Source organism: Sphaeramia orbicularis, chromosome 14 (assembly GCF_902148855.1).
Source record: "Sphaeramia orbicularis chromosome 14, fSphaOr1.1, whole genome shotgun sequence".
Classification (NCBI taxonomy): Eukaryota; Metazoa; Chordata; class Actinopteri; order Kurtiformes; family Apogonidae; genus Sphaeramia; species Sphaeramia orbicularis.
The window spans coordinates 28,838,792-28,862,940 of record NC_043970.1 but is presented as its reverse complement, the minus strand read 5'-3'; the positions used below and the strand labels follow the sequence as shown (position 1 = coordinate 28,862,940).

Here is a 24,149-nt window from a genome sequence, read left to right as displayed (position 1 = left end):
ATAAAATAAACATCAAAACAGTTGGTGACTGATTCAGAAGTTGGCAATAAATCGATCAGTCATGTAATTGTTGTTGGCCCAATATGACATGAAGTTCTTTTAGCTTTGCACAGAAACAGGCAATAGAAATGTCCTTCAGAGGGCTATATTTTATTTTATGGTCAGAGTACATTTCAGAGCCAGCACTTTTTTTTTTATGTACAGTATATCATACTCAGTAAAGAACTTTAATCAGTACTTCTACTTTTACCAGACTTTTGTACACAAGTATCTGTACTTCTACTTAAGTACTGAATGTGTACTTTGTACGTATTTCGAGAAAATCTACACAAATTACAAATGTAGTACAAAGTTCACTATCATTTCAACACTTAATTTAATATTCCTGATACCCCTGACATAGTCTATGATTGTTTGGAAATGGTTAATATTACATTAAACTGATCTGAAATGAAGTGCTGGCTGCAGACATACACGTGTTTTGTTGTTGTGTTCCATAATCTGCCAAACTCGTCCTCTCTTCTGATAGCTTGAAGCCATTTTGTCCTCCTTTGTGGGTCCGGTTTATTATTTGGTAAAATGTAAAACTTTAATGGGTGATTTTTTTTCTTTATTTGTGGTGCAATAGGGCACATAGCAACTCTTCGACATTATGGATAATGGTAGAAACTGGTTTGTTTTCCCCCTCGGCTCTAACCGGATGTGATGTTTGTGGGCGTTCCCGTTGTTGCCGACTGTATCTATAGGTAGCTGGGATAGGCTCCAGTACCCCCACCACCCTAGTGAGGATAAAGGGGGTTCAGAAGATAAATGAATGACTGAACTACTTCCATGCTAAATGAGCTAATGTTAGTTAGCGTCTTACCTTAGAGTTTTTGTTAATTGTGATAACATTATAGTATGAGAATAACTCCTCTAGTCCCTTGGGCACAGGTGTCAAACATGCGGCCCGAGGGCCAAATCCGGCCCCCCAAAGGGTCCAATCCGGCCCTTGGAATGAATTTGTGAAATGCAAAAATAAGATATTAACAATCCTATTAGTTCAGGTTCCAAAATTCAGACCAATTCAATCTTAAGTGGGTAGGATTCAGTAAAATACTATTATAATAACATAAAAATAATGACAACTCCAAATTTTTGGTTTGTAAATGTACATATTTTCATGTTTTTCCACTAAAAAAAAAAGTATAATTTTGCAAAAAAATGTGAATAACCTGAACAAATATGAACAACCTGAAATGTCTTAAGAGAAGAAAGTACAATTTTAAGAAGATGTTTTGTGTGTTTGTAGATCCACTGTGATCTGTAAGTTCTAATGTACATGTGTAAATGATAAACTGAGGCAGAATATTGTTAAAATTACAATTATCTTTTCAGTTTGTCCATGTTATTCTCATCTTTTGAAAGGATAGTTTGTAGATGTAAACTTTTTCATAATGTAAATTTACTTTTTTCACTCTAAAACACAGAGAAAAGTTTGGAGTTGACATTATTTCTATATTATTATGTTATTATTTTACTGGTTCGGCCCACTTCAGATCAGATTTTGCCAAATGTGGCCCCTGAACTAAAATGAGTTTGACACCCCTGCCCTAGGGGCAGCCATGGCTCATGGTCGTCCAATAACAGAAGGGTTGGCAGTTCGAATCCCGCTCTGTCCTAGTCAGTCCGTTGGTCCTTGATCAAGACACATCACCCTCCTTGCCTCCAGTGCCACCCACACTGGGGTATGAATGCATATTGGCTAAAATTTACTTAGGGGGCCAAATGAGTGGCCATTTTGTCAAAAAAAAAAAAAGTTGTAAAAAATGGATAGAACTGTGTTGAAATAATGCTAATACATTTGTGCACAGACTACTGATATTATTTGACAGTGGAAGCTACATTTTCAGAAATATTGGATTTTGAATAGCACGTGTATGTGAAAACTTTTGCTGGTGGATGGGCGTGACATTACCCATGATGCTCTGGTCAGTACCAGTACTTTATTAGTAATAAACTTATAGACTTACTATTGCTAATTATCCTTTTATTCATAAATGTTAGTATTGTGGATCTAAAACAATAACAGCTGACACAAAAACACAAAATGTTGCAGTGGACGGATGTGACATGGTTGTTTTGGATCCCATCATACTGATGCTTGGCAGCCATGTCACCGTTTCCATAAATGATCCCTTTGCAAAAACTAGGATCAGAATTATTTATTGTATAGTTTATCACCATACTAAAGATGAAATAACAATATAGAATTATTATTTCTTTATAAAAATGCTTATTATAAGAAAACTGTTGATTTAAAACGTGACGTATGACATTCTTAATGTATGTATTGGCGTAACATAAGCAGGATGGATCCGCACCATACTCCATATTGCAACCTGTAAAAATGAAACATGTGATATGTAATATATAATCTTGTAAGAAAAATTGGGGAATCTAAAAGAATAGAATATTTGTTTTTAAGGTAAATTCAGTTAAAATATAACTTGGCCATTTGTGACATGACAACATAGCATTAATTGTGATGAAATTGGACATTTTTGAGCTGAAAACATTGTTCATATGACCATCAACATGTTGAACAGAACTGAAATCCTGTAAATTTACATAACTTGTATTTACCAACACAAAGTTCTTTTGGGAATTCACTTATATTGATTACTTATGCACAAAGACATAAATAAGCAAATTTTAGCTGATAGAAATGTTCGGTGGTGGTCGGAGGAGCTGTAGGTGCGAATTGGCAGCCACGCTTCTTCAGCCTGTCCTAGGGCAGCTGTGACTACAGATGTAGTTTACCACCACCTGAGTGAGAATGTGAGAGCGAATGAATGGGTCAATAATGTAAAGCACTTTGGGTGCCTAGAAAAGCGCTATAGAAATCTAATCCATTATTATCAGGCTATTATTATTATAATTTCTGCATACCTTTCACTGTTACTTCAAAGTTTTTAGCTCAGAAATGTCCTTTGTTTCCTTAGGAATACTGTATTTCTCTGACAACATTGAAAAAGCCATAGAGGGAAATGCCATGTGTCAAACCTTGACAGGCATAGCAACAGTAACTAAGTGGGCAGGGCTTAGTGAAGGGGCAATTACATTGATGTGTGAGCTGTGTAAATGAATAGAAATGGAGTTGGACAAGCTCTGTTATTTAATGACAACCTGAACAATGTCTTTGCTAAGGAGATCATATGTCTAATAGTGTGAATCCTAAATAGTAGACTTAATGAATGAATGAGTGAGTGGATCAGTTAGAACGTATATGCACATATGTAGTGTCTGTGCAGCAAATAAATGGGTTTTATGACTTTATGGCTAATATTTGGCTCTGACAGGAAATTGTTTTACAGAATAGGGGATTATCTGGTTAAACATGTAGGCAGATGAAAACTGAAAAAGAGAGAGGAGAATAAAATATGATGCATAATAGCAGGACAAAGTGGGGATGTGTTCGTTATGTAACTCTTCAAACTCCAAGGCAGAGCATGTAAAAGGAGAAGGAGTGAGCACTGTCCTAATATTTTTAGGAGAAGGAGGTGAAATGTGGAAGTAGGCGGTAGAAGTGAGAAGAGATTAGGTGGGAATTGTGCTGAGATTTTTGTTAATGAAAGTTCAGAAAGGTACAGACCTCTACGTGGGAGCTGCAGATCTGCTCAAATCAGAAGTAAAGTCAGGAAGATTTATATCTTCAGCTAACAGGAACTGACGCCCCGGACATTGAGTCTGGAATAATTGCAGTTCAGAATCACATTATAACCCGAATGTGATTCTCTTTTCAGTGCATTTGCGAGAGTCAGAGTGTGTAATTTGCTTCACATTATATCTTGTGTAATAGTTCTGCAAAGTGTGGAAGTTTCTGTTTTACAATATATTTCCATAAAGATGTGTTTTTTGTGTATTTTTTTTTTCTTAGTCAAGGTTTTCTACATGTATTCATATAACTCTACTTCTATATTTTTAGATTAGATTTTTAAGAACACAAAGACTGCTCGCTCATACAACTAGTGCAATTATTGTGCCATAAATGCCTTTTTAAATTGCATTGGAAACCTCTTTACTGCTGTGTTCATGGCCATTTAAACACATTAATTTCCTGTGATAAATAATCCCTTTTTTACTCAGCCTTCCAGCATCTAATTGTTGATTTTATTGCTTCCTTGAAATGAATTTAAACTGTCAATCACCGTAATAGCTTTGGGAAACTTTTCAAGAAGATCATGGTATTTATTTCTAATTAATGACTCATAATACTGTATGTTGGAAAGGTAGTGCATGTGATACAGTAAACAGAAGCAGATGAAGGGTCTTAACCTCTTCTTTCACTGTTGCTAAATAGTCGACAACAAGAAAACATCTATTAACAGTGAGAGTGGAGCTTAGTGAGGATTATTCTGTACATTTGTGGAGTTTGCTGATATAAGAGTCGTCCATTTTCCTGTGACGTTCCTCTGCCTTCACTCACAAGTTTCTAAAAACTTCAGCCCTGCATCATGTTCCTTCTTGCCAAGTGTACTGTATATACACAGTTCATTATTATGATTATTATGATTATTTGAAAATATAAGAAAATATCCGATGATCAGTCAGTTACATCACATAAGTTTTATATTTGACCACAGTCTGCTGTAATACATCGAACCGTGTCGTCACAGATACACACTGCATCGCACAAGACCATGTGACATCATTGATATACGTTTCATAAAATCAGTTTTGTACATTTTTCACAATTATCGCTAATTATATTATTTCTTCTCACACCTCAGAATGTGTGAACATGCCTCACTAGATAAATTGTTTATTAATCCTGGTAATTGTTTTCTTAATTCAGCAATGATAATGAGAAACAGTTTCAGATCTATCATTTCTATATGTGGCAAGATGCCGTTGAGATCAAAGTTATGAACATTTTTATACATTTTATTTTATTTTGGACTGTATAAATTCTTTATTATTATTAATGTTAGTGGTAGTAGTGTTAATAGTAATAGTTGTATTTACCTGTATTTTACCAGGAAGCCCCTTTGAGATCAGAAAACTCTTTTGCAAGGGAGACCTGTTCCGTTAACTATTAAGGAATAATTTATGTATTATCTGCTTACCTACAGGCTTTATGTGTCATGTGTGGCAACGCTGTCCTAATGCTATAAAAGTATTACGTGCATACTTTAAGCCAACAAAATTTCTTACCTCTACTCCAGCACATCATGCCGACCATTTGTCTTTGTTTTCCCAGTTATGAATTACTTCAAAAATCATCTAATCATGCAGTTATAATGAGAAAATAAAAATGATTCCACTTACGTAGATTTAACTGGCAGCAGAAAACTCCCATTTTTTAATATTGAGTGATAGGAATAAGATGACCCGAAGCTTCACAGATGGATTTTCTAAGGCAAAAAAAAAACAAAAACTTTTATTTCACACTCACAGCACAGCACTTCCATCCCTCTCTGTCTCTCTCGCTCATACTCACTTGTCAGATTTCTCGCTCGCTCTTGCTGTCAGGCTCACCGACACATAATTGTGTGTTTTCACAAAGGGGAGAGAAGGAATGTGAGCCGCAGGCAAGCAATGTGTCTGTACTGTGTTCCCTCCATGTAATCAATATTGTTGTCCACTGTTGTAATGGATGAAAAATAAATGAGTACATGGTGTACGTTGGAATTTTTGTATATAGATGTTAGTAAACGACATTCCCAGCTTTGTGCAAGAAACTACAAAACTAAAAATGTAGCTTTTTACAAGAATTGTACTGTTTAATTTAAATATATTGCAAAAATATACCAGTCAGTTTCTATATAATGCTTTTTCAGAGTGCACCGTCAGCCACAGTAGAAACATGTACAATATATTCATGTTAGTGTGCAACGCAGCTATTTCTGTAATTTATATATTGGCCACCTAGGGAATCACAGCCATGTGACCTAGATACTGTATATAAGGATGGCACAGTTTCTCCAGGTGCTCAGGGCACAGCAGTCTCCTTGTTTTTCTTCTGGCACAAACCTTTGAGCACTTAAATATTTTAAACACTTCTGAAAGTTTGATGGGTCTGTGGACAGCAGTGACTGTAAGGAGATGGAGGAACAGAGGATTGTTTCAGGGGAGGAAGTGATGTATGTTACTGTATATGTAAAAGGAACTGAAATGACTTTTGGGAAAACAAGCCTGACAGAATATTAAGTCTATGTTTATTGAGTTGAGTCATTAGTCATGACAAAAACTGCATATTTTACATTTTGGCAAATATTTATGTCTTGGAAATATCTTACTTGTGATTTTAAGATGTCATAACTGGATAGGATAACTGTGAAATAACAGGAACAGATTAGTCATCGACAGAAAAGGCATGCCAGTCCAACTTAAATTAATCATTACAGTATTTGCCCTACAAGAGATGTTTCAATAATAGTGATTAAATGACTCCAGATGCTGGTGTCATCGTGCATAACTTCTTCACTCAGTTCAACCATGTAGTGTCTGAATACACAGAAATAAGCTAAATATGCAACTGAACAGAGGCCAGATGAATAACAATTCATTCATAAACCTTAGGAAAGTGGCAGATGGTTAAGGGTTGTTATTAATATGGTCTGTTTTAAATGTGGACTACAGAGAAAAAACTAATCTAAGACTGTGTTTTAACAGAGAAAATCTAAGTCCAATCTATCTGCTTTTTCTAACCCAGGAGACACAGTTGGAAGGGATGATACAGTTTCTGAGTGACATAACACAACCTTCTAGGTATTACATAACAGCTGTGGAGAGAGCTGCTAAATGGTCGGCTCTTCACACTGCAGCTGGAAGTGTCCCAATTCTAATCACTCGTCCCTTCTGTGTGACACATGTCTGAATTTTTCAGAGCGTTCGTTCCTGTTTTCGATTTTATTTTGATCTAAAGCGCAGTTCGTATCTCATCCACAGTAGTGCAGTCTGAACTGTCACATTGGAAGTCATGTGGTTTTGTCATCTCTCCCCATGGGACAACTCATTGTCCATCTGGTCAGAACAACATAGAGGACGACTCCGGCATGCAGCCAGCAGAGAGATAACAAAATCACAATTTTAATTAGAATTTGGGAAATGATTAATTGAAAGCTGTATTACAGAGGTTGCTGCAGATTTAATCAGGATTTATAATACAGTCAGCCATATGGTGCATTTTAGTCCAGGTGAGGTGTTATTTATTGAAAAATAAAGTACAGTCTTTTGTAAAAATGGAGTCTTTTCATCCTTAAAGAACTATTTTTGTGGCAACTTCCTAATGAATTTTTCTCAATGAATTTTTCTATATTTAACCCATAAGCGCCCAGTGTGACTTTTATGGCAGTTCCCAAATGATTATTTCTCTCTCTATTTAACCTTTCCTAAGTGATTTATCACCATTTATTATAATATTATTCTCTGAATTTGACATTTTTTCCAGTGAAACTCATCTATTTTCCTGTGTTTAATTCACTGATCATGAAGATGTTCATAAAAACTCAGAGTAAAGTCAAAGGTTATTGTATCACAACAGAAAAAAATGAAGAAAAGGTGACTTTTTCCAGTAAAATATAGCATTAACTGGACATAAACCAAGTGTCTCCATTCACTGTCATTGATCCAACTCCATGGGTTTTACTGGTGAATCAACGCTGTAGAAGATGACGGTGTTTCCACTTTCACTATGGAGCCTCTGAACGTCCAAATGGGTCGTAGCTGATGACCAGGAAAAGATGAAAAACTGTATTTTACACCAATTATTTATGTGGATTGATAGGATTAGTGCAGTGGTTCCCAACCTTTTTTGGCTCGTGACCCCATTTTAACATCACAAATTTCTGGCGACCCCAGGCATTCAAAACAAAGACTTTTTTTTTTTTGCTCAAATTAACTTGTTTTTGATCATGTAATAGTTTGCTATACTATGTTGCCAATAAATGTTAATTTTAGATGACATTTAGTCTATATAATGTATATTATTATGGACGGAGGCAGAAAAGCCAGGTGTAGATTACTGCACAAAGTGAGAATTTTATTTTCCTTGGTCAGGATATGTACAGTCAGTCCAGCTTGGATTTACAAGGCTGACAATTAATACTGAACAAACAATAACTCAAACTATGAATTATGAAAGAGCTGCAGCATCTGAAACCGACCACAATGAACATTTGAAAGATAAACAGTACCACAGTGCTTCAGTTTCAGCTTCATAGTTTGTCATGTCTTTCATGTATTGTGATTGTCTCTGTCAACTCACCATGTTTTTTTTTATTAGTAAGTTGGGGGTTTTTTTGGGTTTTTTTTATCAATTACTAGACATTTCAGGTGACCCCATTTGAATTCTAGGTGACCCCACATGGGGTCCCAACCCCAAGGTTGAAAAACACTAGATTAGTGGATCCACAGTAGATCTATCGATGCTTTTGGTCAATGGTGGATGCTTGGGTCTTTATGGGTTAATTTACTGATCAGGTACATGTTCGTAAAATCTCAAGTAAATACAGAGGTTATTTTATCAAAACAAAGAAAACTGAAGAAAAAGCACCTTTTTCAGCAAAATATTCAGCAAAAAAAGTCTGTGACCACTGCATTCCTGAAACTACATTGGTTTCAATCAGTTTTGAATGGTTTTGAATCAGTGTTGCAAAAGGTAATGGAATTTCCACATTCACCACAGAGCCTCTCAACATCCAAATAAAACACACTAATGTTGCTGGAAAAACTGAGAACTCCATTTTACCTGAATTATTTAAATGTATTGATAAGATTAGTGGTTCAAAAACAAAATGCTTAGGAATCATTTTAGATCAGTAGATGCTTTTGGGTGCTGTCAGCTGTTTAGATGTCTGGGTGTTAAACTGTTGTTTGTGTAAAGTTACAACCCAACAACCTTAACATACCGTGAATAATAACAAAAACCTTCACATCAGAATCCATTCAACAAACTATCTTAACACAAACTGATCACTGTAATGTCCTGTAGACTTTACTTTACTAAAGGACATTTAACATGTAATAATGAGAGAAAGAGCAAGTATAGAACATAAAAGGCAGTTGCTGAAGTACATTAAGTTGCTGTTTCAAGGACCTGACATTGTGTCTCTGTTACAGCTTAGTTGAACAGAACCCAGCAACAGTCAACACAAAACCCATGCAGCCAGTTTGTCGTCCTTCTTTGTACGTCTTTTGTAAATGAACAGATTAAAGTCTTCACAAATGCAGTTACAAAACAACCCCCAGAAGAATTTTTTTTTTTTTTGCCTTCAAATGGTATGATCAGAGAGTTTGCTCTTTTTACTGACGTACAGCCCGTACTTGTCCTTATTGCAGAGGCTGCACTAGTTTTGCATCGGAGCTTTCCTAACATGTAATGTGTGACTGTAGTAGCACATGGCTTCATTTCCTTTAAGGCAGATTTTCAGTTGGGGTAGAGCTAGCGGGCAGGAAGCTCTGACGGCAGCTCGCTGGGTTCGTTTGTTTTTTGTGCTGCAACAGATAGCTGTTGGATGAGTTTTTCACACACTTGCATCATCCTCAGCAGCACTTTCATAAATACATTTATGAATGATAAATCTTTATTATTGCATTTGCTAGTGACTGAAACTGTATGTGAAATTAGTGAGCTGCACCTTAATGGGGAAGAAGTTCTGCATGACTATCAGAACTGAACATTTTGTATAAAGTCTCTATGGTAAAGTCTCTCTAAAAACAATTTTCATTCTCCTTTTTCCAGTTATCCAGCTGTGTGTGAGTTCCTACAGAGCAATAACCTATTATCAATTATCCGAGCACATGAAGCACAAGATGCTGGGTATGGTATAGCCTGTTACACACATTTACACACAAAAACACACACATGTATTTACATAGATGAGAATAAGCTCTGTTTTTTGTTTGTCTTTGTTTCCGTTGGACCGGCTTGAAGCTATCGGATGTACCGCAAGAGTCAGACCACTGGGTTCCCATCCCTCATTACCATCTTTTCAGCACCAAACTACCTGGATGTTTACAACAACAAAGGTTTGGAAATTTTATATCCATCTTTTTTCCGAGTTGCTGTTCTTTCACAACTTATTCATAATGCATGTTAGTGTTGTACCTGTATCTGCAAGTTTTGTTCAGCAATAACATTTGTTTGGCACTGAGGTGTATGAAATGTTAAAATATTGGGAATAACATTGTTTTTGAGGGATTCATGATGTAAACTGCCTCTGGTACAATCAGATGTTTATCCTTTAAACTGTGCCTACAAGCAAAACAAAGTCACAAGGAGCCCTATGTTTTTGACAAACTCACAGTTCAGACATCTCTCATAGATTATTGGTATATTTAGCATTTCAGAACTCACAACAAGGTGGTCCTTTTCACAACGACTTCCAAGGGCTCTTCTGTCAATCTAATAAAATGGTTTTACAGCACAAACTTGAGCCTGTTTATTAATAAAACTGCATTTAGCTTGTGAGCAGGATTGAGAATGCATCAGGGAGCCCCTGTTTGTTTGTGTGTTCAGATCTGTGTCTTGGTTGCCATGGGCTATGGGATATGGGGAGCGTGGGAGGGACTGTCGGCATGGCTGACTATCTCCATGTGGCTTTATCCCTCTTGATGTAACAGTGTCAGCAATCCCTGGCCTCAGCGAGGCCATCTAGTGGTTGACTGTCTGGCTTTCGGCATTGTTTCTGATCTCACACCTACTGCATGTACAAGCCTGTCTGTAGAAATAACAAAATAAATAATGAGCATTAATGATTTTGGACAGAGCTACCGAACACTAGACTACACAAAGAATAAAAATAAATATCAATATCAATAATAATTTTAGGCGTTATGATGCTGTAACCATATAAACACCTACAGCAAGCTTCTGTTGAGCATGGCTTCACTGTAGATATCACATTATCACTGAGAACATGCCACTAAAACCAGATTTTCAGTGAATCAGTAGTAAATATTTCTTCCTAGTACATTTTTGCAACATGCTAAAATAGTTTTTAAGTGTCATACCTTCTCATTATTTGCTCTTCAGCTCACACACCTCATATCTCTATACAGGACATCATTGTACATACTGACATCTTTAGTTGCACCCTGCAGAATCTATTCTGACTTATTCTTATTCATATCAAATTCCTTCACTTGAACAGAACAGACATCAGCTTTTTAGACTTCAAAAATGGTCTCATGAATTACATTTTTTATTGTGTGTCAGTGAGGAGCTACAAACAGTTCTGTAGTGAGGTTTCAGTGTCAAGTGACTGCCCACTGTCTGTGTTTTGCTTCCCTCCAGCTGCTGTACTCAAATATGAAAATAACGTCATGAACATTCGACAGTTCAACTGCTCACCCCATCCCTACTGGCTGCCCAACTTCATGGATGTTTTCACCTGGTCTCTGCCATTTGTTGGAGAAAAAGGTAATCAGTCTACTGCTGTGCATCAGGTGTGTTTAATGTTTAATTCTGTTTTACTTATGGCCTCGTGTTTGGCGCCTTTTTATACCTTAGTCACAGAAATGCTGGTGAATGTGCTGAGCATCTGCTCTGACGATGAGCTCATGAATGATGAAGATGAGATCTTTGATGGTAAGACGTCTTGTAAAACATAATGTTGTGATTCATTGTAAATATTTATCATTGGTGCATCATGTGTTCATTTCAGACTAGATGAATTAAACTAGGTCTCACAGTGAATAAGATTTGCATACTTGAGCTGCATGCTAGTCATGGGACTATTATGACAGTACTGTATTCATAGTAATGAATCAAGAAAACAAAACTTGTGTTCACAGCAGTTTATGCGTCAAAGAGATCTATAAATACAGCCCCTAATTGCACAGGAGAGCATCTGTTTAAACACCAGAGTGTACAGTATCTTGACAGTATGTATATTTTGTTGCAGCCAATGCAGCTGCACAACGCAAGGAGGTGATCAAGAACAAGATCCGTGCAATTGGGAAAATGGCCAAGATGTTCTCAGTTCTCAGGTAGTCCATGCTTGTTTGTGTGTAGAAACGTACTGTATGAGCGTAGGAATCTTTTTTTTTTTTTCATGCACATGTATGAATCTATTAGGTATGCACAGACTACATACATAAAGACTGTTGTTAAAGTAGGGGCGTGAAGTTTTTCTCAGCTTGATCAGGGTTCAGTGGAGCTTTCTGACCTGTGTGGCTTTGTGTCTCCTACAGAGAGGAGAGTGAAAATGTGTTGACGCTTAAGGGCCTGACGCCCACTGGCATGCTGCCGAGTGGGGTTCTCTCAGGAGGCAGACAGACACTGCAGAGTGGTGAGTACAAGGCTCAGCAGTATCAGCCTTTTCTTTATCCGTTATTCCATCTTTTCTCGGTCCATTTTCTCGCCACTGTTCTCAGTCCTTTCTTTACTCCTGTCTCTGTCTTCTTCTAAATATCTCTGTTGTTATCTCACTGCCTTTTATGCAGTCAGATCAGTGAACCAGTGTTTTTAGCCTCTTTAAGTGATGTTTTTTACATAATGTTATGTTACATAAAGATTGCAGAGGTTATGTATAACACAAAGCCAACTACACTGTATTAGAAAGCACTTTCGTACTTGTACAGTAAAAAGCAGACATTTTTATATAAGGATTACAGCGGTTATATTAAATTACTGCATTTATGCTTTAATCGTCTCATACATAATACTAAAATAAATCAGTTTAAATGAAACAAACCCCGGGTGAGACCCTAAAGTTCTGTTTACTGCTGTGCTGACATTAGCAAAAGCTAGAGCATCTTTTGATACATAGCAGCATAGTATAATTGGGGCTTTCTTTAGCCTAAGACACAGACATATGTGTAGTACTGTAGTATAGTATCTACACGCTATTAGACTGTTACTATGAATAGCAGGCTGTTTCTGCACTATTTAAAGTTTCAACCATAGAATGAAAGGGACTTTTTATTAAGCAGAACCAATTAAGTCATTTAATTACAGATTTCTTTAGTAAATAGTGGCTTATTATGTCACTATTTACTAAAGAAATCAATAATTTTGACAAATCATGCCAGGATCCTGCATCAAAATTCTGACTGATTAGATGTTCGTCATCACATTATGTTTCATTTAAGACTTCAAGATTGACAAAGGAGGCCCGGTGGTAGAGGTGTAGGGTGGTTATGTGTGCCATCTGTGAACCACACGGTGTTCCCAGTTTTAGTCTGGTCTGAATCATCTTCGTTGCATGCAGTTCAACATCTCCCTATCCCTGTTTGCTGTCTCCTCTCTACCATCATCTGTCAAATAAAGGCACATAGATGATGACGATGTCTCTGAAACTGCAAAGACATCTAGTTCAAGACTAATTTAAGTCATTTCTGTCTTCTAAATTGATCATGGTTTGCAAACAACCTAATGCTTTTTTGTTTCTATATCTCCTCCTCTCTTTAAATGGATATATTTCTGTTATTTTTCATATGGATTTTCTGACCCGAGACTGACTGACTAATCCCCAAGCTAGTATTCATGCATGACGCTCCTCTGACTTTGACTGCATTTACCAGTGAACACATATACAATAGCTCATCTGGCCAAACCCTAACCTGAGCTGCCTTTTTCTTTGGGGCTGCATTCTACATTTGCATGGCTTGTTCATGAGTAACCTGCTCCCCTCCTCCCCCTCAGCCACCATTGAGGCCATTGAAGCCATCGAGCCGCATGATGAGGACAGAGAAGGTAAACATGTGCATCCTTTCCCACCCCTGTCAACATACCACTGTACGGGTTCCTTCCAATGGTGCCGAGTCCATGCACAAAACAGCTTCACACAACAAATCCATCAAGCCTCACTGCACAAGAAGGTTTAATGCTGTCTATAGGAGGCGCTTTACTTTGCAATAACAATAATCAAAATCACAATACAATTTGAGAGACACAGCATCATTTAGAAGATATGGATTGATTTAATATAGTCAGCGTATATAGCCTTGGATATAATGATTAAAACACCTGTGATTTCTGTTAAAAGACTATATAAAAAGCCTTTAATATCAATAAAATTTGCAATTAATTAAAGTGGTTAAATGATGATGATGATTAATAATAGTAATAATAATAATAATAATGATAATAACAATAATAATAAAAGTAATTTGTGTTCAATAAATGTAGAAAAATGCATATAAAAAAAACACAAAAGAGTGGAATAGTAAAATTTCCACAGGATTAACCAAAAACATGTTTTATAAACCATAACTGGGTGCATTTGCTACATTTATTAAAGTATAGGAGAATCTTTCAATCAGCGGTGGCTGTCCCCAACCGTAACCCTTTAAATTTACTTATGAGAATGAGAGCGAATTCATTTATGCATGAAAGTATGGAAGCATGTCTGCATCCCTCTATCTCATCCTGTTCTGAGGTGAAAGTGTTTAAAGGAGTCATATTTTGCTAAACCCACTTTTATTAGTCTTTGGTACATTTTTTTGTGTATTTGGGGATCCTAACAGTTCAAAAAGTTTGAATTTGAACCCTCCAGGTGCTGCAAAGCTATCTTTATATTCTTTTTTGGCAAAAATTGAGTGGATTTCTACAACCCGTTTCAATTCTTGCTTAATTTGTTACATTTTCTAACTAGTTACTGTACATCACAACATTTGAATACAGGGTGGGGAAGCAAAATTTACAATATTTTGAGGCAGGGATTGAAAGACAGTGTATGACCAATTAGTTTATTGAAAGTCACGAGAATTTATTTGCCACAAGAAAATGTACATAATAGAAAATGTTTTTATTCTATGTGTCCTCCTTCTTTCTCAATAACTGCCTTCACACGCTTCCTGAAACTTGCGCAAGTGTTCCTCAAATATTCGGGTGACAACTTCTCCCATTCTTCTTTAATAGTATCTTCCAGACTTTCTCGTAATAGTTTTGCTCATAGTCATTCTCTTCTTTACATTATAAACAGTCTTTATGGACACTCCAACTATTTTTGAACTCTCCTTTGGTGTGACGAGTGCATTCAGCAAATCACACACTCTTTGACGTTTGCTTTCCTGATTACTCATATGAGCAAAAGTTTTTGAAAAGGTATGGATAATAGTGTTAGGTATGATTATGACATCAATATATGTTTGGTTTCAAAACAACTGACATAGTGTCTGCTGAGAAAAAACAACTAAATGTTCATTGTAAATTTTGCTTCCCCACCCTGTACAAGGTCAACACTTCAGATGAACATTTCTCTGAGAATGCCATAATTGTTTATCCACCGCAGCAGTTGTAGTAAAAACTGAAAATATGTCCAAACTTCGAGCCGATTACCTGAAATGTTCAGTTGTTGGTTGTATTAATGAACACAAGTGGCTGAATGGGACAGAAAGCATGGTCAACAACCTGGAGGGGGTGGGGCATGAAGTGGCTCATTTGGATTTAAAGGGCCAGCGCTCAAAACAAGACAAAACGACCTTTCTGGTGTCATTGCTCAGAATCAGGGTTGAGGATGGACGTGTGGAGTTGAATTAATGAAGAAGTCAGACCCAAGCATAGCATTTACAGTTTTTGTAGACCACAGGGAAATATTTTAAAATGCATAATTCCATTTTTTAAAAAAAGCTAAATTTCACTGAAGGGGTTATATGTAGGATTGGTATTACAAACTATCAACAGCAGGGGGAAGTCACATACCAGAACATACCCTTTACTACAAAAAAACCCACAAATGAATTAAAGCAGTGTCGCAACACTGAATACAATGTGAAGGTCATTGTTGTATCAACAAAATCTCAGTTGATTAAAATAACACTGTGCCTTATCTTCTCATCCACAAATCAGCCTTGGATTTATTTTTTTACGCCATGGGAGACCAGCAGAGTAGCTCACTACTCCCTCTAGTGGTCACATACATTCACAGAGACACATCAGCAGGAGGATGTGAATAAAGTTGTATCTTGGCAGTACAACATGTTAGCACCTTTGACACCACAATTCATCATTAAAATAACATGTAGCTACTTTAAACACCTGTTTTCTGCAATTACTGTTTTGTTTTAGTTTATTACACGATTTTTTTCTATACGCACTCAACTGTTTAAAACTGTACTAGTTAATTATTATTCAGAGAGAGGGATGCTAAGCTTAATGCTAGAAGGATTTTAGTAAATATATAATATTACCATATTTAAGGGATTGATTGTGGGTGTCTGTCAAAAACCTCCTGCATTCAGGATCCAGAGATGCTCTATCAAATCCTGTTGGCCGTTTATGCAGGTTTGGAAACCAGTGAAGGTTCATGTACTTGTCGCTGCATAACTCCAGCTGTTCAGATGAGGTGTCTGTACTGGGGTTGGCAGCTAAAAAGAGATTACATGGATCTTTGTGCAGTTTATGCTCTTCTTATCCTCTTGGAAATGTGAAAAGAAGTGGCAGGTGCTTCCATTTGTATCAGTGGAGTGGCAGTCTGTCCTCCATAACAAATATAAGCCACAGTGAGAATGCACCATTTCTACCTAAGAAAAAAAGAGAGAGGAAAAAAAAGAACATCTCTCCGTGCCATCAAGACATGTTCATGATAAATAAAACACTGCAAAGTCAAGTACTGCTTAGAGATGCATGATTAAAATATCCCATTGTTCGGGGTTTGGCTCGTAAATGGCCTCCATCTGGTTCTAAAATGCACTGCATGCGTAAGAACAAGAAAGAAACCAGAGAATCAACATAAAATATGCATCCTGAAGCCTCGGTTCTTTTGTGATATGTCTGAGCTTATCTTAACTCACTAAAGAGCTATGATACAGCAATAAGCAATATAAGCAATATAAGTTCTTTCACAATTACATTTTGGCTGCAATTTTGTCACCATATGTGTTTCTTGGATTATTCAGAAACAAAGGCTTTACAGGGATTTTGTGTACATTTTTCTTTTTTAATTTGATGTATTTTTAGTTGAACTAGGATACGGGGATGGGACATATTGCAGAGAGAGAATTTTCCAGAGAAAAAGGCTTCAGAAGGATTTTGTGTACAGACATATTCACTGAGGGAATCTGTCTGTGAATGTTTGTGTGGATCACTGATGGTTACAGCGAGCATTTTGGAAGGAAGTATCAAATCACAACAGTTTATACTTTCTCATGTCAATTACATCATCCTTTGTTTTATGAATAAATTCAATCACACATACTGTATCTTCAATACGAGCTAAAATGTGATGTTTTTTCTTTATGCAGTATATTTAATATGTTTATTTGATTTGGAAATACTGCTGCCTCCTTCATTCATATTCAACACTGTATTCTTTATATATAACACACGGGAAATTACACAAAGTGAAATAATCTGAAAATACACTCACAGTCAATGAAAACTTTGAGACCATATTTTTCAACATAATTTTTATTTTGAAACCCTAAAGTGGAATTTTTTAATATGAATCATTTGTTTAGGATATTGGCATACAGAAACAAAAATCTAAATTTTCAAGAATAATTTCAAAACAAAAAACTTAACAAAAGAAAATGGCACCTGCCAAACACAAAGTCACAACAGTAGCGGTCCTGGTCAGGAGTTGTCGCTTTCTCTCACCCTGGACGTGGTCTATCGTCAACAGAGCCTTTCGTGTTGTGGCGTTCAACCAGGTTTCTGATTGTGGGTTGGGAACAGCCCATACATACACCTGGCTATATCACTGTAGCTCAAACCGGCCTCCACCATACCCAGTGTTCAGAGACGTTGTTCACGTGATAGACTTGGCATGATGCCGTTCACCGCACTAACAATGGTGGCCTTTTTTGGGCCTTTATATAGGCCTTCAAAACCAATCCTCAAATTGTGCAGATACCCACTGAGTATTGCTCAATGTATATTTGGTCCACTTTTGCAAAGAGACCAACCCATGTGCAATGAACCATGACAACATGACAACTCTTCATTGTCTCAACTACCCAAGCACTAAGTCATCAATAAATCCACAATGAATAATTACAACCCCCCTACAAGTAGAAATATGCATACATTTCTACCTCAAAGTTTCTATTGACTGTCAGTATAGTTTGAAACTGACCCTGATTCTTCTACATGTGGTTCTTTGTCTTGTTTACAGCTATCCGTGGGTTCTCCCCCCAACACAAGATCAGCAGCTTTGAGGAGGCTAAGGGTCTGGACCGCATCAACGAACGCATGCCACCTCGAAAGGACGGAGTGAACCACGTGGGTCACTCCATGGGAAAGATGAATATGTCCGAGGCAAATGGCACGGATGACAACAGCAACATCCAGTGATGTGCTGTCGTAGCCTCAGAACCATGCTGCTGTTGCGCTGTGCAGCAAGACATTGCCAAATCGGGAATTCAGGCTTCCGAACATAGAAATAAAACAGGCCCACAGACAGAACATGAAATCTGCAGCAAATCTAAAACGGGCGATAAGGTCATTTATTTCATGACAGTGTGTCATTGCACAGTCGGGGAGGGGGGAGCAGGGGTTCACAGCATTGGGCAGGGATAAGGAGAAGACAACAGGCTGCAGCTTGGAGGAAAGTTGTTCCTGCCTATTGTTCCTTTTCACAGTTCAATTAAAGACTGAATTGGAGGGAGTTGTGCAGTTCTGAGCGCTGACAAACGTCTGCTCCTTCATCACCAGATGAGCCAGAGAGAAGTTATAATTGCAGTATCCATCCCACACAAATCATTTTACTGTTTTATAAAGTGTTTATTAAGAATCACTTACAAATTCACTTCATAAGGAAAATAATCTTGTTTACCGATATGTTTTGCTAGTATTAACAAGTTAAAACGCTTTGTGAGAGTGCAAAAAGAATGGAAGCAAAAAAAAGCTTACACGTACCTCTTAAACTTGCAGTGCAATCTTACCACTGGACTTTATTTATTGATTTACCTTGTAGTAAGATGCCATCATTCTGTAAGGGGAAAGTGTTCAGGATGCTCACAAGTGCTCACACTTCTTCAGAACTTTCCAGTCTTGCTCTTTTCTTCCCTTCCCTCAGTATCAGTCATCTCCTAGCTGGCAGTCACTTGGAGGGGATGAGGAAAGTTAGGGGAAGGGAAGAAAAGAGCACCAAGGAAATTTTCTTCTGCTTTCTGTAGATATATCCATCATATCATCACAGATTATTTTTGAATCATCAAATTTTCCCCTTAAAAACAGGCATTACAAGACTGCAACTTCTCATCAGCTTCCATGTTAAGTGAATTTGAGTGGAGCATATTTTGGTCAAAAACATCCTCAAAGTTATTTTATTCCTGTATTTAACTCTGTGTTTGATTGAGCTATACCTCACACATGTCCAACAGACACTCTGGAATGGTACTTATTTTTTTCTGCACTGGGACGCCTGGCAAGCCAAATGACACTGACACCAGTTTTTGGACGACAGAGGAAAAGAGAAGTGATTTTGAACTTTGGGGCCAACCCTGCTGTCACACACTACCTGATTATTTCTCACTTGCTTGTTGCTAAAGAGAAATAAAAACTATGCGCAGTCACGCAAGTATACAGAACATTAGCAACCTTTGAGTTTTGCACATTTTGCTATGCTGCAAAATCAATGAAATTTCATGCTTAAGATCTACACAAAGTACTTTATCAGAGTAAGAAGGAAATTCTATAAATTTGGGAATGCAGAGAAGACGAAATTTAATCAAAACTGTTTGCAATTGACTTAATTATGTGCTGCTGTGGGAAACAACCATCATATCTTTTTCTTTTTAATCTTACAGTGGAGTTCAGCAGTGAAATAGGCCAAATATTGAATAAAAAAATTTTAATGAAAAATTCATTTTTATCTGAAAATGTTTTGTTGTACTGAAAGAGTCTTTTTTAGCTGAAGGGGAAAAAAAAAGAGGAACGATGACAATAGAAAATATTTTGTCCTGTTTAAAAGATGGAATTTTAACAATTTGGCACTTCGTAAACCCCTAATGCTCATAAAAGCATATTACCATGTAAATTTCTAGAATTTCCTTTCATATATTATTTTTTCTACTTCATATTTCATCTTTCTATTTAATCATAATGGTACGTGAATCAAGGATGGATAAAAACAGTGATTTTTAACACAGCATCTATGGTATGGAACGCATCAATGCATGCAATTAAGTTCCTAATTGTTATGTGAGATTATAATTGTGATAGTTGTGTTTCAAATAGTAAACTTGAATTATTTTCTTTTTGAAATATATTTGTAGTTTTATTTGTCTTGTTTTATAAATTTTTATAAATAGGCTTCCTTTGATCGTTTTTGTCCATTTTTTCATTCTGTTATTTATTACTACTGTTTTTAATTTTATATTGATTTATTGTTATGCAGAGGTGCCCTTCTAAGGTGTGAAGCCTTGTGTTTTTTCTGTTGTACTGATGTACAGAAAATGTTCAATAGTGTGAATGAATATAATCTCAGTGAAAAGCAACTTTCAGGCTGCCAAAGCATGATAGCATGGTTTTCAGATGTAAATGAATTGGACACAATGAAAATCATGTGTCACACTTAAGTTTAACAGGAAACATTGTACTCTGATTATATTTACTGCTGATATTATTATTGTTACAGTTTAGCTTATGGTTATTTTTCTTCCTCGGTTTCTGGTTCTTGTATGGTCTACATGCATATTTCAACAAACAAATATAATGGACTTTATCTTGCAACATTTTTTATTATCTCTGGAAATACAGTATGTTTTGGCATTTGACTTCCTAAATGATACACACATTGTAAGCATGCCCTATGGGACAAATCACATTTTTTTACTCTTGAATAAAATATGCATGAACAAAAAGGACATGGTGTTTTACTTACTTTGGGAGTTAGACTCACTTCATCTAGAAATCCCACATTCTGGCATAGATTTACCTCAGGTTGGTTCATTTGTGCATTAGTAACACAGAATACATTACATTAATGACAAATTAACTAACAGTTAAGCAAATTTTCACCTATTTCAGCATATATTGCATACTGTCGTCATGATGCTGTGTGCCTGAGAAAGTAGTGACCCCACCTCTTTAATAATTATCATGCATTCTTTAACTGGGAATCATTATCTGCTATGCAGGCACATATATATTGGATTATGTACATATATACAATAGATTTATAAAGCTTCCACTAGCAAGAACCTGAAAAGTGATTGAGCAGACACTGTTTTGAAGTACATCTGTAGCTATAGAGACAAACATTTCCTTTGCGTAAAAACCCATTCTGTCATAAATTCTCAGAATTTTACATTTTGATTCAGTGCTGTGTCATGGAAACTACATCTAACCAGGATTTTTGACTAAAAATTTCTTTGATAGTCACTCAAACTTGGTAAAGTTTCATTACCTTAATTCTGGAGGCATTTTACATGTAGGCCAGTGTTCTATTAGATGCAGTGGTGACAGACAGACAGGGAAAGAAGGGACTTTTATTCTGGAGGTACTGTATTTGTACACCAGTTTTATTATTAGTACTGGTGGTAGTAGTAGTAGTAGTTGTTGTTTTTGTTTTAAAATGTTATCTCAACCCCTAAAGACCCAGAGCTACTTTTGTAGCAGTAACAAAATAATTTTTTCTCTGTTTTTAACTTTTAGTAAAGTAAAGTAAAGTAAATTTTATTTATAGAGCACTTTTCACAGAGAGAGTCACAAAGTGCTTTATTAATTCAAATCAGAATCAAATTAAGTTTACAGAGACCCAACAGAATCCTTCAGGGGCAAACACTTGTGATTGGTGACAGTGGCGAGGAAAAACTTCCCTTTAACGGGCAGAAACCTCGAGCAGACCCAGACTCCTGAAGGATGGCTGTCTGCCTTGACCAGTTGGGGTTAAAGAGAGAGAGAGAGAGTAAAGGAGGAGAAAAGAGAGAGCGATAGAGATATAGAGAGACTGGGGGGGGGGGTGACACATGGAGTACGTTATGATGAATACATAGAGTGTAATCAGTCTGTGGTGGTCCTGGGTCAGGTGGGAGACTAAAAAGCCTTTTTGAACAGGAGGGTTTTGAGGTGTTTCTTAAAGCTCTCTACAGAGTCCATGGACCATAGGTGTAGAGGCAGGTCATTCCATAGACGTGGTGCCACAGCTTTAAAAGACCTGTCACCGCGTGTGCTAAAACAGGTCCGTGGAACCATCAGCAGGTACTGTCCTGAAGACCTCAAGCTACGAGTCGAGCTGTAGGGCTGGATCAGGGAAGCAATGTATGCAGGGGCCTGGCCATGTAGGGCCCGGAAAGTTAGCACAAGAATTTTGAAATGAAGACGATATAGAACAGGGAGCCAGTGGAGAGATTTAAGGATGGGAGTGATGTGGGTTCTCCTGTTTGTGCGGGTCAGGAGCCTGGCAGCAGAGTTCTGGACAAACTGTAGACGGGCCAGCTCCTTCTTGTTTAAGCATGTAAACAGGCTGTTGCAGTAGTCTAAGCGAGAAGATACGAAAGCGTGAACGATCATCTCGAGCTCATTTGTGGACACCATAGATCTGAGTTTGGAGATGTTGCGTAGGTGGAAGAAACAGTTTTTGAGTAGGTGTTTGGAGTAGAATTCTAAAGACATGTCCTGGTCAAAGATGACACCCAGATTCCTCAGTTTTGTCTTTACCGAGGAACTCAGGTCTCCAAGGTGATGTTTGATCCCTGGGATTGCACTATCCGGGGCAATGATGAGGGTCTCAGTTTTGCTGGAGTTCAGCTGGAGGCTGTTATCATTTAGCCACTGCTTCAGCTCTGACAAGCAGTTGATTAAGGAACTCAGTTTGTGGGGCTCAGAGGAGTTAAAGGAGCAGTATATCTGGATGTCATCCGCAAATAGATGATAGGAGACATCACTGTACTGTCGGATAATGTGGCCAAGTGGGAGGACATAGAGTAAGAATAGGACTGGTCCCAGGACAGAGCCTTGGGGCACACCACACAGTAGATCCGCTGAGTCAGATTGGAAGTTGTTTATTGACACAGTGAAGCTTCTGCCGGTCAGGTAAGAGGAGAACCAGTCTAGCACATGACCTGACATCCCTACCAGGTCCCTCAGTCTCTCAATCATTATGGTATGGTCCACTGTGTCAAAGGCCGAGGAGAGATCTAGCAGGACCAAGACCGTGGATTTCCCGGAGTCAGCCGCCATCAGGATGTCACTAGACACTTTTAATAGTGCGGTTTCTGTTGAGTGGCGTTGTCTAAACCCAGACTGAAAAGTGTCATAGATCTGGTGTGTCTCCAGAAAAGCTGTAAGTTGTTTAGACACTGCTTTTTCAAGGATTTCGGCCAATAGGGGGAGCTTTGAAATGGGCCTGTAGCTTTTGAAGTCTGTGGGGTCCAGTGTGGTTTTCTTTAGTTTAGGTTCTATGATGGCCTGTTTGAAGGAGCTGGGAAACAAACCAGTTGTGAGCGACAGGTTAAAAAACTTTGTGACCCATGGTCCAATAGTGTCAAAGACACCGACAAGGAGCTTATGGGGGAGGATGTCTGCAGAGTTGGAGGAGGGTTTCGTTTTGGATAAAAGTGCTGAGATGTCCTCCAGTGTCACAGGGTCGAAAGAGGACCAGGTTTGCAGAGGGGGATCAGATAGGGTCAGACGGCCAGAGGGTGGTGGGATATTGTGTTTAATATCCCTGATCTTGTCTGTGAAGAAGTTTAGGAAGTCATTGCTGTCAGCTTTACAGAGCACAGGGGCAGCAGGGACAGCAGGGGACACAATGGACTGGATTGTGTCAAAGATTACTTTGGGTTTTTTCTTGTTTGTGGCTATAAGTTTGTGGAAGTAGCTGGATCTTGCCTCCTTAATCATTTTATTTAATGAGGTTATGAGATCTTTAAGATGTAACCTGTGTACTTCCAACTGGGTTGATTTCCAAAGACGCTCAGTTTTGCGACAAGTTCTCCTTAGGTTTAAGATGTTTTCATTTATCCAGGGACAAGACCACTTACGAGTGACATTAGTTTTCACGGGAGCCACCTGGTCAAGAATAGAGCTGCAGTGTGTGGCAGTGTGTCAGTTTTCTTAACTGAGTTATCACCATTTATTCTGTATTTTGCATTTTTAAGTATAAATCACACATTTTCCCAGATTTAATTCACTGATCATGTAGAGGTCCATGAAAGCTCAGATTAAAGTTAAGGGTTATTATATTCAAAAAAGAGAAAACGAACGAAAACATGACTTTTTAGTAAAATTTATCATTAACTGAATATATGCCAACTGTCTCCATCCACTG

General features: G+C 37.5%; 1 protein-coding gene across 2 annotated transcripts in view; it reads left to right on the top strand.

Annotated features, from left to right (window-relative positions):
- The window catches only part of ppp3ca (protein phosphatase 3, catalytic subunit, alpha isozyme), a 32,803-nt gene extending 12,612 nt beyond the window's left edge, over positions 1-20,191 (top strand). The window contains exons 7-14 of one of the 2 annotated variants that reach the window (XM_030154365.1): positions 9,728-9,805; positions 9,920-10,014; positions 11,282-11,407; positions 11,498-11,575; positions 11,892-11,976; positions 12,181-12,278; positions 13,634-13,684; positions 18,048-20,191. In XM_030154365.1, coding sequence (XP_030010225.1) covers positions 9,728-9,805; positions 9,920-10,014; positions 11,282-11,407; positions 11,498-11,575; positions 11,892-11,976; positions 12,181-12,278; positions 13,634-13,684; positions 18,048-18,226 — 790 coding nt within the window. In that variant the 3' untranslated portion in view covers positions 18,227-20,191. The remainder of the gene's footprint in view (positions 1-9,727; positions 9,806-9,919; positions 10,015-11,281; positions 11,408-11,497; positions 11,576-11,891; positions 11,977-12,180; positions 12,279-13,633; positions 13,685-18,047) is intronic. The other variant, XM_030154366.1, reaches the window with a different exon arrangement.
- Positions 20,192-24,149: the final 3,958 nt, after the last annotated feature.